A 15,611-nucleotide genomic window follows, 5' to 3' on the forward strand; every position below is an offset into this window, starting at 1 on the left:
CCCCGCGGAGGTCTCGCTCGGCTCTCGGGGACTCGGGAGGACCCGGCGCGGCCGCCGCGCGGTGCATGCTGGGGGTTGTGGTTTCCGCCCCAGTCGGAGAACTACCACTCCCATCGGCCCGCGCGCCGCCCTTGCGGAGAGGAGGAAACAGCTGGTGCAACGGCGGCGACAGCAGCAGCAGCAGCTTCGTGAGTGAGTCGGAGGGCAGGCGAGCGCAGAGACCCAGGTGCGGATGCCAGCGTGGCTAACCAGCCCCGGAGGGGGACGCCAAGGGGAAGAAGGCATGGCCGGGCCGGGGGGCGATCCAGAGCCGAGCGGTGGAGGGGAGGCCGACTGCAAGACAGTCCCCCGCGGGGGTCGCGGCGAGGCCGTGGGCAGGGGGGCTCCCTCCCGCATCTCGTTCCCCAGGGGTGCCGGTCTGGTGCCAGAGTGGGGCACCAAGGCGTTGTCGGCCTTCCTTGGCGGCTCAAACGCAGCCGCTGGCGCTCGGAGGTAGACTGCTCCTGCGCGTGGAGGCTCTGCCCTCCGTTCTCCAAGGAGGCTGCCTCAGGCTGAGCCCACCTTGCTCCGTGCTGCCCGCACTGACGCGCCAGGATTTCGGGTGGGAGTCTTCCTTCCTCTCCTGCCAGCTGGGGCCTTTGGCATGCGTGACAGGTGCTTGCCTGTCAGGAATTTCTCCAGGTGCTTCTGCATGGTGGAACCTAAGGAGGAACCCCTCAGGGGAAGGCCAGAAGCAGCTTGCAAAGGCAGCAGCCTTGCCACCGTTTGCTCCCCATCAGCGGCCATTGGGGGGTAGACTGCCTCAGAGTGAGGAAGCTCTATCTGTCTAGCACAGCTTAATGGGCCGCTTATCCTTTCTATTTTTTAAAGCTATGCAAGCCAGTGGCATCACCTCCTGAGGCACTAGAGACCCCGGTGTAAATCAATCTTGTGCTTGTTAGCCCTGCACCTAATTGCTTAACAAAACCTGTTTTTAATTGTTTATGAGAAGGGGAAATGTTGGTCTCTGCATACCCCACATATATATAATTTTTACACATGACTTGGGAAGACAGGCGAACTAATGCCAGTGTAGTGGAAGGAGCAAAGATCACCAGTGTCGAAGCAATGATTCATCAACATCAACTTTGTTGGACTGGTCATGTTGTGCGGATGCCTGACTGTCGTCTTCCAAAGCAGCTGCTCTATTCCGAACTTAAAAATGGGAAGTGTAATGCTGGTGGTCAACAAAAGAGGTTTAAAGACTGTCTCAAGGCAAATCTTAAAAAAATGTAATATAAACACTGACAACTGGGAAACACTGGCCTGCAAGGGCTCCAGTTGGAAAACAGCCTTTACCAAAGGTGTCATGGGCTTTGAAGACACTCAAACTCAGGACGCAAGGGAGAAACGTGGAAGGCACGCTTGGCAAATGCACACCAGGATCAACTCCCGCCCGGAAACCAATGTACCCACTGTGGAAGGACGTGTGGATCCAGAATTGGCCTCTATGGTCACTTACGGACTCACTGTTAAAACCATGTTCATGGAAGACAATCTTACTCGGCTACGAGGGATCGCCAAAGAAGAAGAAGACCCCACATAACATTTAATATATTTATGCCTCTCTCCTTAGTGGTCTCCCCAAAAAAAACAACAACAACCCCACAAAGTTTCTTTTCCTTCTCTTCTGACTTTTTGAAATTTGATCTCCACGGGACTTCCTCACCCAGAGGCTTCAGGGCGGCCACAAGGTCCTTGGAGGAAGGAAGGGAAGGGCACTCATGGGACAATTAGAAGCCGAGGACCTTCTAGTGTGTCAAATCAGTTCTCAGCTCTGGAGTGTGTGGGAATAAAGGGGGTGTCGCAGAGCATGGGCAGAGTGCCTTTCCAGCATTTCCACTAGGTGATCCCATGGCTGACTTCTCGGCGCCTGGCGCAGGTGTTGCCCGTTTGCCAATTGGCCTGGTTCCGGTTCTGCTTCCGGAACACGGCACTTAAGGCAGGCTGGCCTGCTAGGTTTATGCAGAAATCGCTACTGGGCAGCTGTTGTTATGAAAGCAAAGGGTGTGCTTCAGAGAGCGCCATCCGCTGGTGGTTGTGAGTAGAGGCTGGAGGGGGGGGGAAGGAAAGGAAGGCCTATCTCATTGGTTCTGCCAGGGACGGGGGCTGAGTTGTGGTGGCCCCTGAGCGTGCGATGGGTGTGCCCTGCTGCACAGACTGGCAAATGACTCAAAGGGGCACAGCTGGAGATGGGGAAGCGTTCCGGATGCGAGTGTGTGTGCACATTGCCTGAGGCTGATTCTGCCCCATATGAAGGGGCAAGTCTGTGGGGTGAGTCCGTCTGCATTGCTGGAGGGGGGAGAGGGGACGAGCTGGCGTGGAGGAAAACATGTTGGGGAAGAGAAGGCTTGAAGGGAAGGGGCTGTTCTCCCTCTCGCCCCCTACCCAAGCCTCACTTCCTTATCATAGGACTGTAGAGTTGGAAGGGATCCCTGGTGGCCATCTAGTCCAACCCCCGGCAATGCAGGAATCTCAGCTAAAGCTTCCCTGACAGGCGACTGGCCAACTTCCCATGAATGAGAGTCCACAACCTCCCGAGGGATTCTGTTCCGCTGTCAAACTGCTCTTGCTGTCAGAAGGTTCTTCCTGATGCTGAGTCGGAATCTCCTTTCTTGTAACTTGAAGCCATGGGTTCGAGTCCTACCTCCTGCCCCCCCCCCCCCCCGAAGCAGGAGAAAACAAGTTGGCTCCATCTTTTTTAAAAAATTAAAATGTTGAAACTTATTCAAAGTAAAGTATCTTTTTATAATATCTACTTCAGCTAAAAAAGAGTAAACTCAGAAGGAAGAAAATACAAGAAAACGAGAAATCTAAGGAAGGAGAAAACAAGAGAGAAGGAAGAGAAAGAAAACAAAAACAAAAGAAAGAGCAGAATAAAAGGACTGCTCTATGTGCTACATGTGATATTATTCATTCTTTAAAATCCAAACATTCTATCTTTTATAAGCCAGTATTTTTTCAGTCTTCAGACCCAGATACTGTATTACAGCTTCATTTTCTCTTTCTCGCAAAAGGGCCACAAGAAATTTCAAATCCTTAACAAATGTTAGCAATGGTTTTTCTGCAATTAAACACGTTAGCTTTGCCGTCTCAACTAAGTCCCATAATTTTATCAGCCTTTCTTCTATAGCAGGCTTCCTCAACCTCGGCCCTCCAGATGTTTTTGGCCTACAACTCCCATGATCCCTAGCTAGCAGCACCAGTGGTCGGGGATGCTGGGAATTGTAGTCTCCAAACACCTGGAGGGCCGAGGTTGAGGAAGCCTGTTCTCCAGTGTGCAAGGCTGTGTCTTTCCATCTTTGTGCTTGCTCCTTCTCCCATGTGGCTGGTCTTCAGAAGATGGCTCTCATCTCCTCTTCCGCAGGCTAAACATCCCCGACTCCCTCAACTGTTCCTCATAAGGCTTGGGTTCCCAGACCCTCCTCTGTACTCCTTCCAGCTTGTCAATCTCCTTCTTCAACTGGGGCGCCCAGAACTGGACACAGGACACCAGGTGGGCTCTGACCAAGGCAGAATCGAGTGGGACTCTCGCTTCCCTTGATCTGGACATTAGGCTTCTGTTGAGTCATGGCCAGCTTGGGGTCTGCTAAGACCCCTGTTTCCTTTTCACACGCACTACTGGCAAGCCAGGTGTCGTCCCCCCCCCCTTATAGGGATGCCCCCAGAAGGTCCTTTAGTCAGAAACCGGCTGCCCCCCCTCGGCCTTCTCCCTCTTGCAGCTGATCCTTGGGATAGGTGTGTGGAAGAGCCGCCCTGTTCTCACAACTCGAGTGTCACCGATCTCAGGTTCCTCAGCTTGCAGGCACCTTGGAGTCCGTTTCATTTCAGGCTCGTATTTCTCTTCTTGAATGTTTCTTCTGGAACCTGGAGGGTGGTAACAGATACAACTTTGCAGCTGCAAGCAGCATTTTCACTCCTGGCCAGTCCCAGTAAACTCTTTTATGTCTGCCCTTTAATAGCCAAAGCCCCTGTAATTTCGCTTTCCATTCGTCCCACGTCTGCTGCTTTTACCAAGTGTTGAGTCGGTGCCAGGGGCTCTTGCTTCTGGGGCACAATCCTGGTCTTTCCTGTCTTATGTGGAAGAAGCTGGTGGCAGTTGTGTGTCTAAGGCGGGGGGCAGGCAGACCTCAGGCTTAGGGAGGTCCACTTTGTGCATTTTGTTTAGGGAAGCTTTTCATGTTTAACAGACCATTGTATTTTAATATTGTGTTGGAAGCCGCCCAGAGTGACTGGGGAAGCCCAGCCAGATGGGCGGGGTATAAATGAATGAATGAATGAATGAATGAATAAATTATTATTATTATTATTATTATTATTATTATTATTATTATTACTACTACTACTACTACTACTACTACCTGCAAGATCCACCAACTGCAGCCTGGCGGTCGGAAACCCCATACACTATTCTGGGCATATATATTTTGAGTGCCACAAATGAAAGGGGCTGGCTTTTGGTTGTTGTTGTTCAGTCGTTCAGTCGTGCCCGACTCTTCGTGACCCCATGGACCAGAGCACGCCAGGCACGCCTATCCTTCACTGCCTCTCGCAGTTTGGCCAAACTCATGTAAGTAGCTTCAAGAACACTGTCCAACCATCTCATCCTCTGTCGTCCCCTTCTCCTTGTGCCCTCCATCTTTCCCAACATCAGGGTCTTTTCTAGGGAGTCTTCTCTTCTCATGAGGTGGCCAAAGTACTGGAGCCTCAACTTCAGGATCTGTCCTTCCAGGGCTGTTTTCCTTCAGAATGGATAGGTTTGATCTTCTTGCAGTCTATGGGACTCTCAAGAGTCTCCTCCAGCACCATAACTCAAAAGCATCAATTCTTTGGCGATCAGCCTTCTTGATGGTCCAGCTCTCACTTCCATACATTACTACTGGGAAAACCATAGCTTTAACTATACGGACCTTTGTCGGCAAGGTGATGTCTTTGCTTTTTAAGATGCTGTCTAGGTTTGTCATTGCTTTCCTCCCCAGAAGCAGGCGTCTTCTAATTTCGTGACTGCTGTCACCATCTGCAGTGATCATGGAACCCAAGAAAGTGAAATCTCTCACTGCCTCCATTTCTTCCCCTTCTATTTGCCAGGAGGTGATGGGACCAGTGGCCATGATCTTAGTTTTTTTGATGTTGAGCTTCAGACCATATTTTGCGCTCTCCTCTTTCACCCTCATTAAAAGGTTCTTTAATTCCTCCTCACTTTCTGCCATCAAGGTAGTATCATCAGCATATCTGAGGTTGTTGATATTTTTTCCGGCAATCTTAATTCCGGCAATCTTTTGGCTACCCCACACTTACTTCATTTCCTCAGTGCAGGGGTGGAGCTGCTTTTGTTAAGTAGCTGAGAGTCGGAAATGCTTGCAGATCTACTGCAGATGACCCGGTTGAGCCAGATTTCTGCCCACTCCTGTCCTGAGGGGGCACACTGAACTGGCGGAAGTGTTGTGGCTTTGCAGCTTTGTACCCCAGTGAGATCCTGTCGGTGGCAGCAGAGGCGGAGGCCATGGCACACGGCGGCTGCCTCTGGGCCTCTTCCACTGCCACCTGCCAGCCCCAGGGGAACTGACTGTTTACTCTGGCAAGCTCTGTTCGTATTTCTTCAGGTGCCAACGGCTGACGTGGGGAACGGGCAACAGGCAGCCTTGGCAGGGCCCGTCTCCATGCAGAGCCTCGGAGCCTCTTGCAGGTGGGCGAATGCGGGGCTTCCAGAGTGACCCCCGTAGCCATGAGGACTAGCAGCTCCCTCAAGAATGGTCTGACGGGAGGGCTCAAGGCTGAAAAGACTGCTGGGGGCGGAGGCCTTGTTTTGCACCTCTGTTTTTAAGTTTGTTTCTGACGATCTTTAAAGGAGGGGTCCTGCCTCAAACAACAGCTGCCACATGTTTCCCCAAGTGTTTCCGTGTCTCTGAATTTGTGGTTGGCAAGGGAACTTGGCAGGTGGGCAGGGATCCTGTAAATCATGCGACATAATGATGTCACGGGGTGAACAGGTGAATTGCCCTTGTCAAAACAGTCTCATGTGGAGGGCGCAGGGCGGAATACTTTCATTTATTTACATTACTTAGTCACATGATACCCTTGAAATTTCCCTCCAGGCATGTGCCAGGTTCTTCCCAGCACTGTGGAAACCTGTTTGTTTGCATTTAAACTACTACTTTCGTATCACAAGATGCCGGCATGCGGAGTGAAAACCATGGAAGTGCTGGGGGGGGGGGGCCTCCTGGCTGATGGGGCGGCCTGCCCCAAAGGGCCCCCTCCCTCCTCCTTGTCCCTGGACCAGTGGCCAGTTTTTGCTTAGGCCACTTGGAAGACCTGGGCTGGCTGGATCACTCGCAAGGCTGCCCTGGCTCCGCACCAGCTGCTTGCAAGGAGTCTGGCAAGCGCCACGCCATGCAGGAGATAACTTGGGATTCAGGGCCTGTTTGCTGCAGGATGGTCTCCATGGCGCTCGGCTCCTGGCGTTTGGCGAGGTTTTTGGCTCCTGTCCGGCGGCAGAAATCCCGGGGGCCTCTCTGCACAAAGAGGGTCTTTGTTCCAGGGCACTGAAAACGGCACCGCAGTCCAAGGCGGCTCTTGGTGTGTGTCAGTGTCCAGCGGTTTAAAAAAACAGCCCATCTCGGGCTGCAGGCAGTGCTGGAGGAGAACCTCCCTCCACTTCCCTGAATCGTTTCCTTAATGGAAGCTGCAACAAGGAGGTTGAGGTATTTGTTGTTGATAGAATCAGAGTTGGAAGGGACTGCGAGGGTCATTTACAGGGCCGTCTTTAGCAGATGCAGTGCCAGGGTGCAAATATCTGCTCAGTGCCCCCCAAATAACCATGGGGGAGGGAAGCTGCACACCCGCCAGCCATATAGTTGACAGGGGCACAGCTGGCAGGCCGTCAGCAAAGCCACACAGCGCCCCCACTCACTGGGGCGCCCCTGAGAGGCCGGCACCCTGGCGCAACGTGCCACTAAGCCCAATGGGATAGAGGGCTCTGGTCATCTAGTCCAGCCCCCTGCAATGCAAAAATCTTTTGCCCAATATGGGGCTCAAACCCACGACCCTGAGATTAAGAGTGTCCTGCTCTACCCTAATGTGTTGTTGTAGCGTATTTATTCATATTTCACCTTTTCCCCTAACAGGGAGTCAAGGTGGCTTACAGATACAAATAGGAGCAGTTCAAAGCATGGGGGGGGGGGATAATAAAAAACAACAATTAAGCATAGCTAGAATTACAATGGTAGGTAGATATAGAGGATCTATTAAAACTAATTACAATAGAAACGGCCGGGTGCCAGCCCTTTCCTTAACAGCCGCCAGCTCCCCAAAGCCTTCCCCTGCTGGAGGAAGGAGCGCAAGGAAAGAAGCAGACTTTGGTTCTTCTTTTCCCAGCAGAAAAGCAGGCGGAGAAACTGGAGCCGCGAAGCCCTGGCTCTCCCGTGCCTGGTTGGTTCCCAGCGAGGCTGGCCTGCTTTCCTGGCTGCATCACGTGGCGCCGCTGAGATCACGCAGTGGAAGGAGCTGCGCTTGTGGCAAGTGACCCTCTGGCTGCCCTTCTGCGGCTGCCAGGCCTTGTGCAGCGGAGAGGGGGCAGGGGGCCCTTCTCTGACTCCCAGGCCGGGAGAGAGCCTGGCCTCTTCCTCTCCATCTCTGGATCTGCCAGCGCATCCTCCCTGTGTGCGCCAGCCCTGCATCTGCAGCTGGGGGGGGGGGAGGGAGCATCCCAGTGCCTTCAGGAGGCGCCTCTTTGTGGCCGACTTGTGGCCAGGGACGTGGAGCTGAGCCCCGGATGCGGCAGAGGGCAGGATCCCAGCAGGTTCGTCTCACGGCAGCTGCTCACAGTGGCCTTGCTCCTCTGAGCTGGACAGAGGCAGCTGTGGGCAAAGATGGGACGCTGCAGATGGGATGGTTTCTGGGGGCTTCTTGCCTTGGAAGGAGCCCTTTTGGAGGGGCACCGCTGGGTTTTCAGCGCGGTCCAGATGTGTACACAGGAAGCTTTGAGGATGATGCTTGGGCTATCTGAGTCGTGGCAATTGGTCAAGAAAGGCTGCTCTCTGCAATTGGTGGCGGGAGGGTTTTGGAGTTGGTTTTTTTTTGCTGTGTTTCTGAGTTTCTCTTTCTGTTGGCTGCTCTCTGTCCTGGGCGCAGGGCAGGGCAGGAGGCAGCCGCAACTGGATCCTGGGACCTGAGCCTGGGAAACGAAACCAAGTTGTGCGGGTCATTGGGTGGCAAGTGCCTCTCACGGGGGGGGGGGGGCTCCTTATCCCACCACCATGGGCCAGTCTCCCCCACCCCCTGGGCCTCTTTTTTATTATAACTTCTAAAGTGAGGTGTGTGGACAGTAGATCCCACTGTAAAATGTGTAAATGGGAACTCTAGCAAAAAGGCCGAGTCTTGTTTTGTTTTTTAAAGCAGTGTTAATTTGGGGGGGGGGTGTTCAGGATGGTGGGGGGTAGGCATATGGGACTCCCTGCCTATTGATATCAATCAGGAGCCTGCACTGTACTTTTAAAGGCAAGGCTTGTTTGGACAGGCCGACCCGGATGCCAAGAAAGTTGGTGCAAATTTTCATCTGTTTTACTAGTTTAGCTTTTTGCATGCTTTGGTGTGCTCCCTTTTTATTTTTCCTCCCCCTCCCCCCTTTTCGTAAACTACGTTGAGGTTTGTTTGTTTACAGTCAAGCAGTGTATAAATGTTGTAAAATAAATAAATATTGGGGGGGGGGACAGGCTCCACAGTCACAGGGAAGGCAGAGCCCTCGGCAGGGGCCAGCAATTGCTCTTGGCCTTCCCTCCCTGCAGACTTCAATGCTCTTCTCTGAGGCGGAGCCAGGACTGAGAATCGGGGCCCTTGATTCCCAGGACACACAACCCGCCTGGTCCCGCCTGTGGGACTGATCTTCCTTGCCCCCCCCTCCATGGCATGGTTGCAACAACCCCCCCACCGACCCCTGTCCTCCCTCCCCGTCACTGTACAGTTCTGGCCACCTCACCCCCAAAATGGGTATCGTAGAACTTGAAAAGGATCAGAGAAGGGCACCCAAGAGGACCGACAGGGGTGGAGTGACTTCCCAATGAAAAAAGGTTGCAGGGTTTTAGGGAAAAGGCGAGTCACGGGCGACAGAAGTTTAAAAAATGGTGGATTGTGTGGATAGAGAAAAAGTTTTTCTCCTTCTCTCAAAACCCCAGAACCCGTGGACACCCAGTGAAGCTGATGGTTGGGAGATTCACGAGTAGCAAAATAAGGTCCTCCTCCTCACAGCACATAGTTAAACTATGGAACTCGCTGCCACAAGAGCCAGTGACAGCCACCAACTTGGATGGGGCAAGTTCATGGAAAAGAGGGCTGTCGGAGGTGTCTGGCAGCCCCAATGGCTTTGCTGTGCCTCCGCAGTGGGGGGGGGGCAGCAGTGCTTCTGAATGCCAGCAGCTGGGAATTGCAGGTGTGGAAAGTGTGGCTCTGGTGCTTTGGGGCTTCCCTTTGGGACATCTCTTTGGCCACTGCAAGGACAGGATGTGTGGACAGGACGAGCCATTCTTCTTATGCTCACTCTCTGTCTCTCTTTCTCCTCCAGGCCGGCCGTAAAGCATGTCGAATGACCCACCTCCACCCTACCCGGGGGGACCCTCTGCCCCACTCATAGAAGAGAAGGATGGCTACCCTTTCCCAGCAGGTAAGGGCATGGGAAGGGAGAAGAGGGGGGAGCGCTGCTTAGGCAAGAATCGCCTCCCCTTCTGCATCTTGGACATCCTCCAGAGGCTGCTGGAGTGTCGGAGGGTCTTGTCCAGCTGAGATTGGGGAGGGGGGCTGGTCCTTGCAGGTCACTCCCCGCAGTCCTGGGAGAGGGTTTGCCTTGCGCTCCGCAGATGGAGACAGTCCCCTTTCTTTTCATTAATTTTGGGTTGATTTTCTCGTGTGTCAAAATACACAGTTGCAAGACATTTTGCTTCATATAAGCATATTTACATAAAAACAAAAATTTGAACTGGTTCTCGAGGGGATATGGTAATAATTACATGGCTTAACGAGCCGAAAAGGCAAGTTGGGCAGACTGAGCAGCCCGCCTCTCTTCTGGCGCCCGTGTCTTCCTGCAGGCAGAGTCTCGCCCGCAATGGTGCAGCCACAAGGAGCCCCACAGCCCCCGATGGACATCGGACCCCCGCCGTACGAACCTCCACTGCAGCCGGGGTTCATGGGCACCGATGGCTCAGTGCCCTACATGCCACCTGGTGAGTTGTGGGGGGTGGGGTGGGCAGAGGAGGGGGGGTGCAGGAGGGCGACCCCTTCATGGGTACGCCTCCCTTGGCCAGGGCAGGGGTGTGTGTGTGAGGCTGTGTGTGTTCTGCCAGAAGGCAGCATCTCAAGAGCAGCATGGTGGCCAGGAGGGTAAGCGTCATGGGCTGGAAGGATGCCGAGAAGTGGGGGACCCCCAAAGGCAGAAGGCTCAGAGGCCGGGGAATTGGTGGCGGGATGACAGCGAGGGGTCAGAGGGAGAAGAGGAAGCAAGAAGTGTCGGAAACAGAAGAGGCAACAGGGTTTAGTGAGCGGGGAGAGGCTGGGGCAGAGAGCAGTCCAGACTCAGAGGCAACAGCGGAGGCGGGAGAGGAGGTGGCCAAGGCGGTAGAGAGGAATCAGGCTGCTAAAGAATCCAGTGAGCCCCTCCTGCTACAACCAGCTCCCCTCCCTGCTAGTCTCTAAGAACAGAGAAATGAAAAGAGCCGAGATTGGTTGTGTGCAGGCGCGGTATCCGATTACTGGGGGGGACGGGACCTGGAGAGGAGGGGAGTTGGGCAGCATTGGGAAGGTGGGCATCTGCAGTCTTTGCCACTGCCTCATAGGAGCAAGGCCTACTGGGAAGAGTTGCTGTGACCACTAGGCATGTGCTGTTTGGGTTTCCTTGAAGAAAGCGTTAACTGTTGCTGACGGTTCCCTGACTCTGGCTCCTGACAGCAAGGCAGCTCCATCCAGAATGGCAGAGAAAGGAGTCTGCTGTTGACCGGAGGATTCTTCCTTTGGAGCAAGAGCACTAGGTTTCCTGTTTGGAGTCGCAGGGAGGCGGGCAGCTATGCTGGCACTGGTCCTGTGCCCATCTGGGAGCAAGGGGTGCCCATGCCCAGGAGGAGGCGGGCGGCAAGAGGGTCTCAAAAAAAGAGTCTCCGGGCCTCCAGCGAGTGCCCCCCTTTCGTGTGCTTTCCTTCCAGGAGGCTACTACATGCCCCCAGGACCACCCCACCCCATGGGCTACTACCCTCCAGCAGGCCCCTACGCCCCTGGAGGGGGCCAGACGGCCACGGTGCTGGTGCCCTCGGGGGCCGCGGCCACCGTGACAGTCCTGCAGGGCGAGATCTTCCAGGCCGCCCCCGTCCCGACCGTTTGCCCGCACTGCCAGCAGGCCATCACCACCAAGATCACGCACGAGATCGGCCTCATGAACTTCCTGCTGGGGTTCTTCTGCTGCTTTGTGGGGTAAGTGAGGGAGGGAGGGAGGGAGGGAGGCAGGGGCTGGGTCTCATCCTGCGGCTCCTTCTCGCTCATTTGCAGTTCTATGTCACTTTCTAGAGTGGCTTACAAATAGCAAATACAGTGGTGCCTCAGGTTACAGACTCCGCTAACCCAGAAATAACGCTTCAGGTTAAGAACTTTGCTTCAGGATAAGAACAGAAATCGTGCTCTGGCGGCGCAGCGGCAGCGGGAGGCCCCATTAGCTAAAGTGGTGCTTCAGGTTAAGAACAGTTTCAGGTTAAGAACGGACCTCCGGAACGAATTAAGTTCTTAACCTGAGGTACCTGTAACAGCAACAGAGTAGAACATCGCAGCCAGTGCGGTGTAGTGGTTAAGAGCGGTGGACTCATAATCTGGTGAACCGGGTTCGCTTCCCCGCTCCTCCACATGCAGCTGCTGGGTGACCTTGGGCTAGTCATGCTTTTTTGAAGTCTCTCAGCCTCACTCACCTCACACAGTGTTTGTTGTGGGGGAGGAAGGGAAAGGAGAATGTGAGCCGCTTTGAGACTCCTTCGGGTAGTGATAAAGCGGGATATCAAATCCAGATCATCCAGTATAATGTAACAAATCCTCAGCCACACAGTTATCATCTGTACAACACTGTTAGCAAAACCAGCAACTAAAAAATAAGGCAGGCACAATGAAGTTCTCCCACCTACCTCTATGACTCATAATCTTTCGCTTTATCCAGTGGTTCCCAATTAGCTAAGTATTGCAGAACAAGGTGTGTGAACAAGGTGGTCTTATGAGTGTTTAAAGCCCTAAATGACTCAAATACCTGAGGACCAGCTCCTTCCTCACAGACCCTCTCAGGTGCTAGGATGAGCAGAGGGGGCCCTCTTGGTAGTTCCTCCACCCTCCGCTCCGTGCCCCACCCCTGAGCTGGGGGACTTCCTCCCCACAGAGGCACACCTGATGCCTTCAAGGTCCATGTTTTCTTGTATGCTGAAGTCGTTCCTCTTTCGCCCTTTGACACTCGATACCCATATATTTCAGGTCCCACCCTACTCTTGCGATTGCAGTTTGTTTTAAACCGTTCTAATTGTTATCTTCAATTCCTGTCACCTGCCCTGGGTGAATCAATTAAATTAATAAAAGGAATATATTAGGATAATTATTGTTAACATCAGCTGTGACAATGTTTTTTGTTTTCTCTCCCCCTCCCCCCATTAAATTGGCAAATAAAGAATAGGGGGAAAGGGAGGGCAGTTGTGATTACAGTGCTTGCAGGTGTCTGAGCTGGCTGAAATGGGAGCCCTGGGGGGGGGGGGAGGCTGTGAGTGTTTGCACTAAGCTCAGCATCTGCCTTCTGTGCCAACTTTTAATTGCCTGCTGAAATCTTTTCTGTTCCTCCAGGCCTGGGCAGGCCATTAAGAACACACCCTTCCACAATGGTCTACTAATGCCCAGTTTTCCTTTTGCTTTCAACGTGCTTCTCTTTTTTTAGGATTTTACTGTATGACATTATGGTTCTTGCATTGTTGTCAACCGCTGTGATGTATTTCTCCGACACAGTGGTATAGAAATAGTTTTATAAATGAGCTTTTCCTGTTGGGGTCTGGCTAGCTCCCGCTCCCCGCAGGAGCATGGAAATGGGGCGTGTGGCTGGGATATTGACTGGGTGTGCCATTGGCGCTGCTTGGGGTTTTCACCGTGGGCACCTCCTCTCCCCCCTTCCAGGTGCGACTTGGGCTGCTGCCTGATCCCTTGCCTGATAGACGAATTCAAGGACGTGACACACACCTGCCCCAACTGCAAGGCCTATATCTACACGTACAAGCGCATGTGCTAGCAGTGCCCGCTGGGCCAGGAGACGTCCGCTCCCTCCCCTCTTTGCGCCACTGGCCCGACTCACCTGTGCCCAACGCTCCCCCCTGCTTGTGTCTTCCCTCCTCCCTCCTGCGCAGAGAGCTTTGAAGGCCTCAGGACCGTGAGGTCCCTGGGGCTGCCCGGGGAAGCTGCAGGGCGGGGGCAACAACCGCCAGGCAGGCGAGCCGTGGCCGGCCTCTTTTGCCCCCCTCCCCCCCTCTCTCCTGTGCATGTGTGGGCTCCCTGCCTCCAGCACCTCTCAGTTAGGATCTGGCTGCATGATTCCCACAGCCAGGATGCTGGACTAGAGGGGCCACGGGCTGTCTTTACGCACGAAGAAGGCCTCATCCCGGTAGGGCACCTCCCTGGGACGGTGAGGAAGGGGGCCAAGGCCTGGTGTGGTTGCTTTCTTCACCTTTCCTTGGAGCGGCAGGCAAGGTGCCGCAGACCTCCCTTGTCCCCACAGGCGTGGCATGAATCATGGAGCATGTTGGGTGGTTTTCGTTTAAAGGAAAACCTCGGCCGTTGTGCTTGGGGGGCTGCTGCCGCCCCTCATTTTTCCTTTTGCACCCTGCCAAAAGCGGCTCTACTTCTTTGGTCTGGGGCGGCAGAGGAGAGGGCACCAGGAGCCAGGGTGTCTCCTGCCTGCTGCTGCGTGACCTGTGCCAGGCTCAGGGGCAGCTGGGGGGAGGGCAGAGGCCAGCTTGGGCCCTGAGGAAGTAGTCCCTTCCTCTCCTCGTTCCCCCGTGAGCTTTGCTGCCTCCACAAGGCTCTTCTGCACCCCTTGCCCAGCTCCCTCCGCCGTCATTGGTGGTGGAGGGCTGTGCCCTGGGCCGTGTCCCTACGCCAGTCTTCTCTGCCTCTCCTTGGCATATCGAGGCCAAGAGGCGGCCTGGGAGGCCCCTGAATCCAGACCCCTCCCCCCACATGTAAATACCTTGTCTAATCTGAGTCTGCTTGTCCAAGTTCTGTTGTGTGGTGTGGTTTGTTTCCCCCATTTGTATTAAAGCTCTTAACTGTGACTTAACAGAAATGTGAAGGCCCTGTGCACACCTCCGTCCCCCCCACCCCTTGGTTTTGCACTAATTCCTCCAGAAAAGCCACTACGTTGCATGGATGAGCAACAGGACAAAGCAGGTCTGAGGGGGCTTGTCCTGAGATTCCACGCAGAGGGGGCTCAAGTCCATTGCCAGATGCTCCGTTTCAATGGCGGGGTTCACCTTAGTTTGGCATGTGTCCCCCCCTCCCTTCCTGATGCTGTGCCTCCAGCGTGCGGGGCCTCCCAGCCCCTTAAGACACAAGTCCACGCCCTCTGGCTCCCTGCCCTGGGTGCCTCGTCCGTCCCAAGGGCTGCTGCATAGGAAGACATGTGGAATGCTCAAAGGCTCTTGGCTCTGGACACTACGGATGCATCTGTGAAGCATTTTGACCCAGCAGGGAGTTTCATGCTCTTTCTCAGAGGCAACCTGTTGATGCTTTTCCATGTTTCTATATAATTAAAATACAGACCCACAAGACTCTCGGTGTTTTTGTGTGAGAGAGACCGGTTGTGATTACAGGTGGGGCACCAGGCAGAGGTCATTGGGTGGCTAGATTTCCTGGTCTTATTGGGAAGACCGAGACGAGACACGGGAGGGAAAGGAAGGCAAGCTGGAACCCCCTCTGGCCTTCCCTGGGCCACACTGACCATTCTCAAGAAATGCAGAGAGAGGGAGCCTCCCTCTTCTCCCCTGTCGGTGCCAATGCACATGCACAAGCATGAGATCGCACTTCTGAGTGTACCTGCAACCAGACATGAATGTGTTTGCGTACATGCTAGAGAAGGTTCTGCCTGCTTTTGGAAGATGGGAAACTGCCTTAGACGAAGACCATTGGTCCATCTAGCTCAGGAGTGCTGACGCCGATTGGCAGCTGCTCTCCCAGCCTCGCTTGGAGACGCGAAGGAATGGACCTGAGACCACTTCCATCAAGGCAACGGGGCATCGGCCCTTCCCTGCATGCTTGTTGCCGGCACATTCATTTTGCCCCCTTACTGCGGCTTTCCTGAACTTTGGGAAGGCTGGCGTCTGCTCATCGGTTTTACTCTGCCCTGTTGAAATTCTCTAGCAGGAGAATGCCACAGCCAAGGCCAGTTTCATTAATGCAGCCCTCCAGTCATGATGCATTTTGCCACGACAGCCTCCATCTACTTGGGAGGCTTTTGGTTGGAAGTGCTAGATGCTGGTGGGAAGGGGAAACCTCGTGGAAGGGACATCTCCGTCGCCCAAGGAACACTGCCC

The 15,611-nt window shown here is 54.1% G+C and overlaps 1 protein-coding gene across 1 annotated transcript; it reads left to right on the forward strand.

Annotated features, from left to right (window-relative positions):
• The first annotated feature begins 166 nt into the window (after positions 1 to 166).
• CDIP1 (cell death inducing p53 target 1) lies at positions 167 to 13,400 on the forward strand. The gene is made up of 5 exons (XM_033167576.1): positions 167 to 226; positions 9,596 to 9,694; positions 10,116 to 10,250; positions 11,223 to 11,487; positions 13,204 to 13,400. The coding sequence occupies exons 2-5, from the start codon at positions 9,610 to 9,612 to the stop codon at positions 13,313 to 13,315; spliced, it is 597 nt and encodes a 198-aa protein (XP_033023467.1). The 5' UTR covers positions 167 to 226; positions 9,596 to 9,609; the 3' UTR covers positions 13,316 to 13,400.
• Positions 13,401 to 15,611: the final 2,211 nt, after the last annotated feature.

Source organism: Lacerta agilis, chromosome 13 (assembly GCF_009819535.1).
Source record: "Lacerta agilis isolate rLacAgi1 chromosome 13, rLacAgi1.pri, whole genome shotgun sequence".
Classification (NCBI taxonomy): domain Eukaryota; kingdom Metazoa; phylum Chordata; class Lepidosauria; order Squamata; family Lacertidae; genus Lacerta; species Lacerta agilis.

Bases quoted from the DNA above. Each gene is read 5' to 3' on its own strand.
- CDIP1 (XM_033167576.1), top strand. From the start codon at position 9,610: ATGTCGAATGACCCACCTCCACCCTACCCGGGGGGACCCTCTGCCCCA. The intron at 9,695-10,115 runs GTAAGGGCATGG...GTCTTCCTGCAG, and splicing joins TGGCTACCCTTTCCCAGCAG to GCAGAGTCTCGCCCGCAATG. The intron at 11,488-13,203 runs GTAAGTGAGGGA...CCCCCCTTCCAG, and splicing joins TTCTTCTGCTGCTTTGTGGG to GTGCGACTTGGGCTGCTGCC.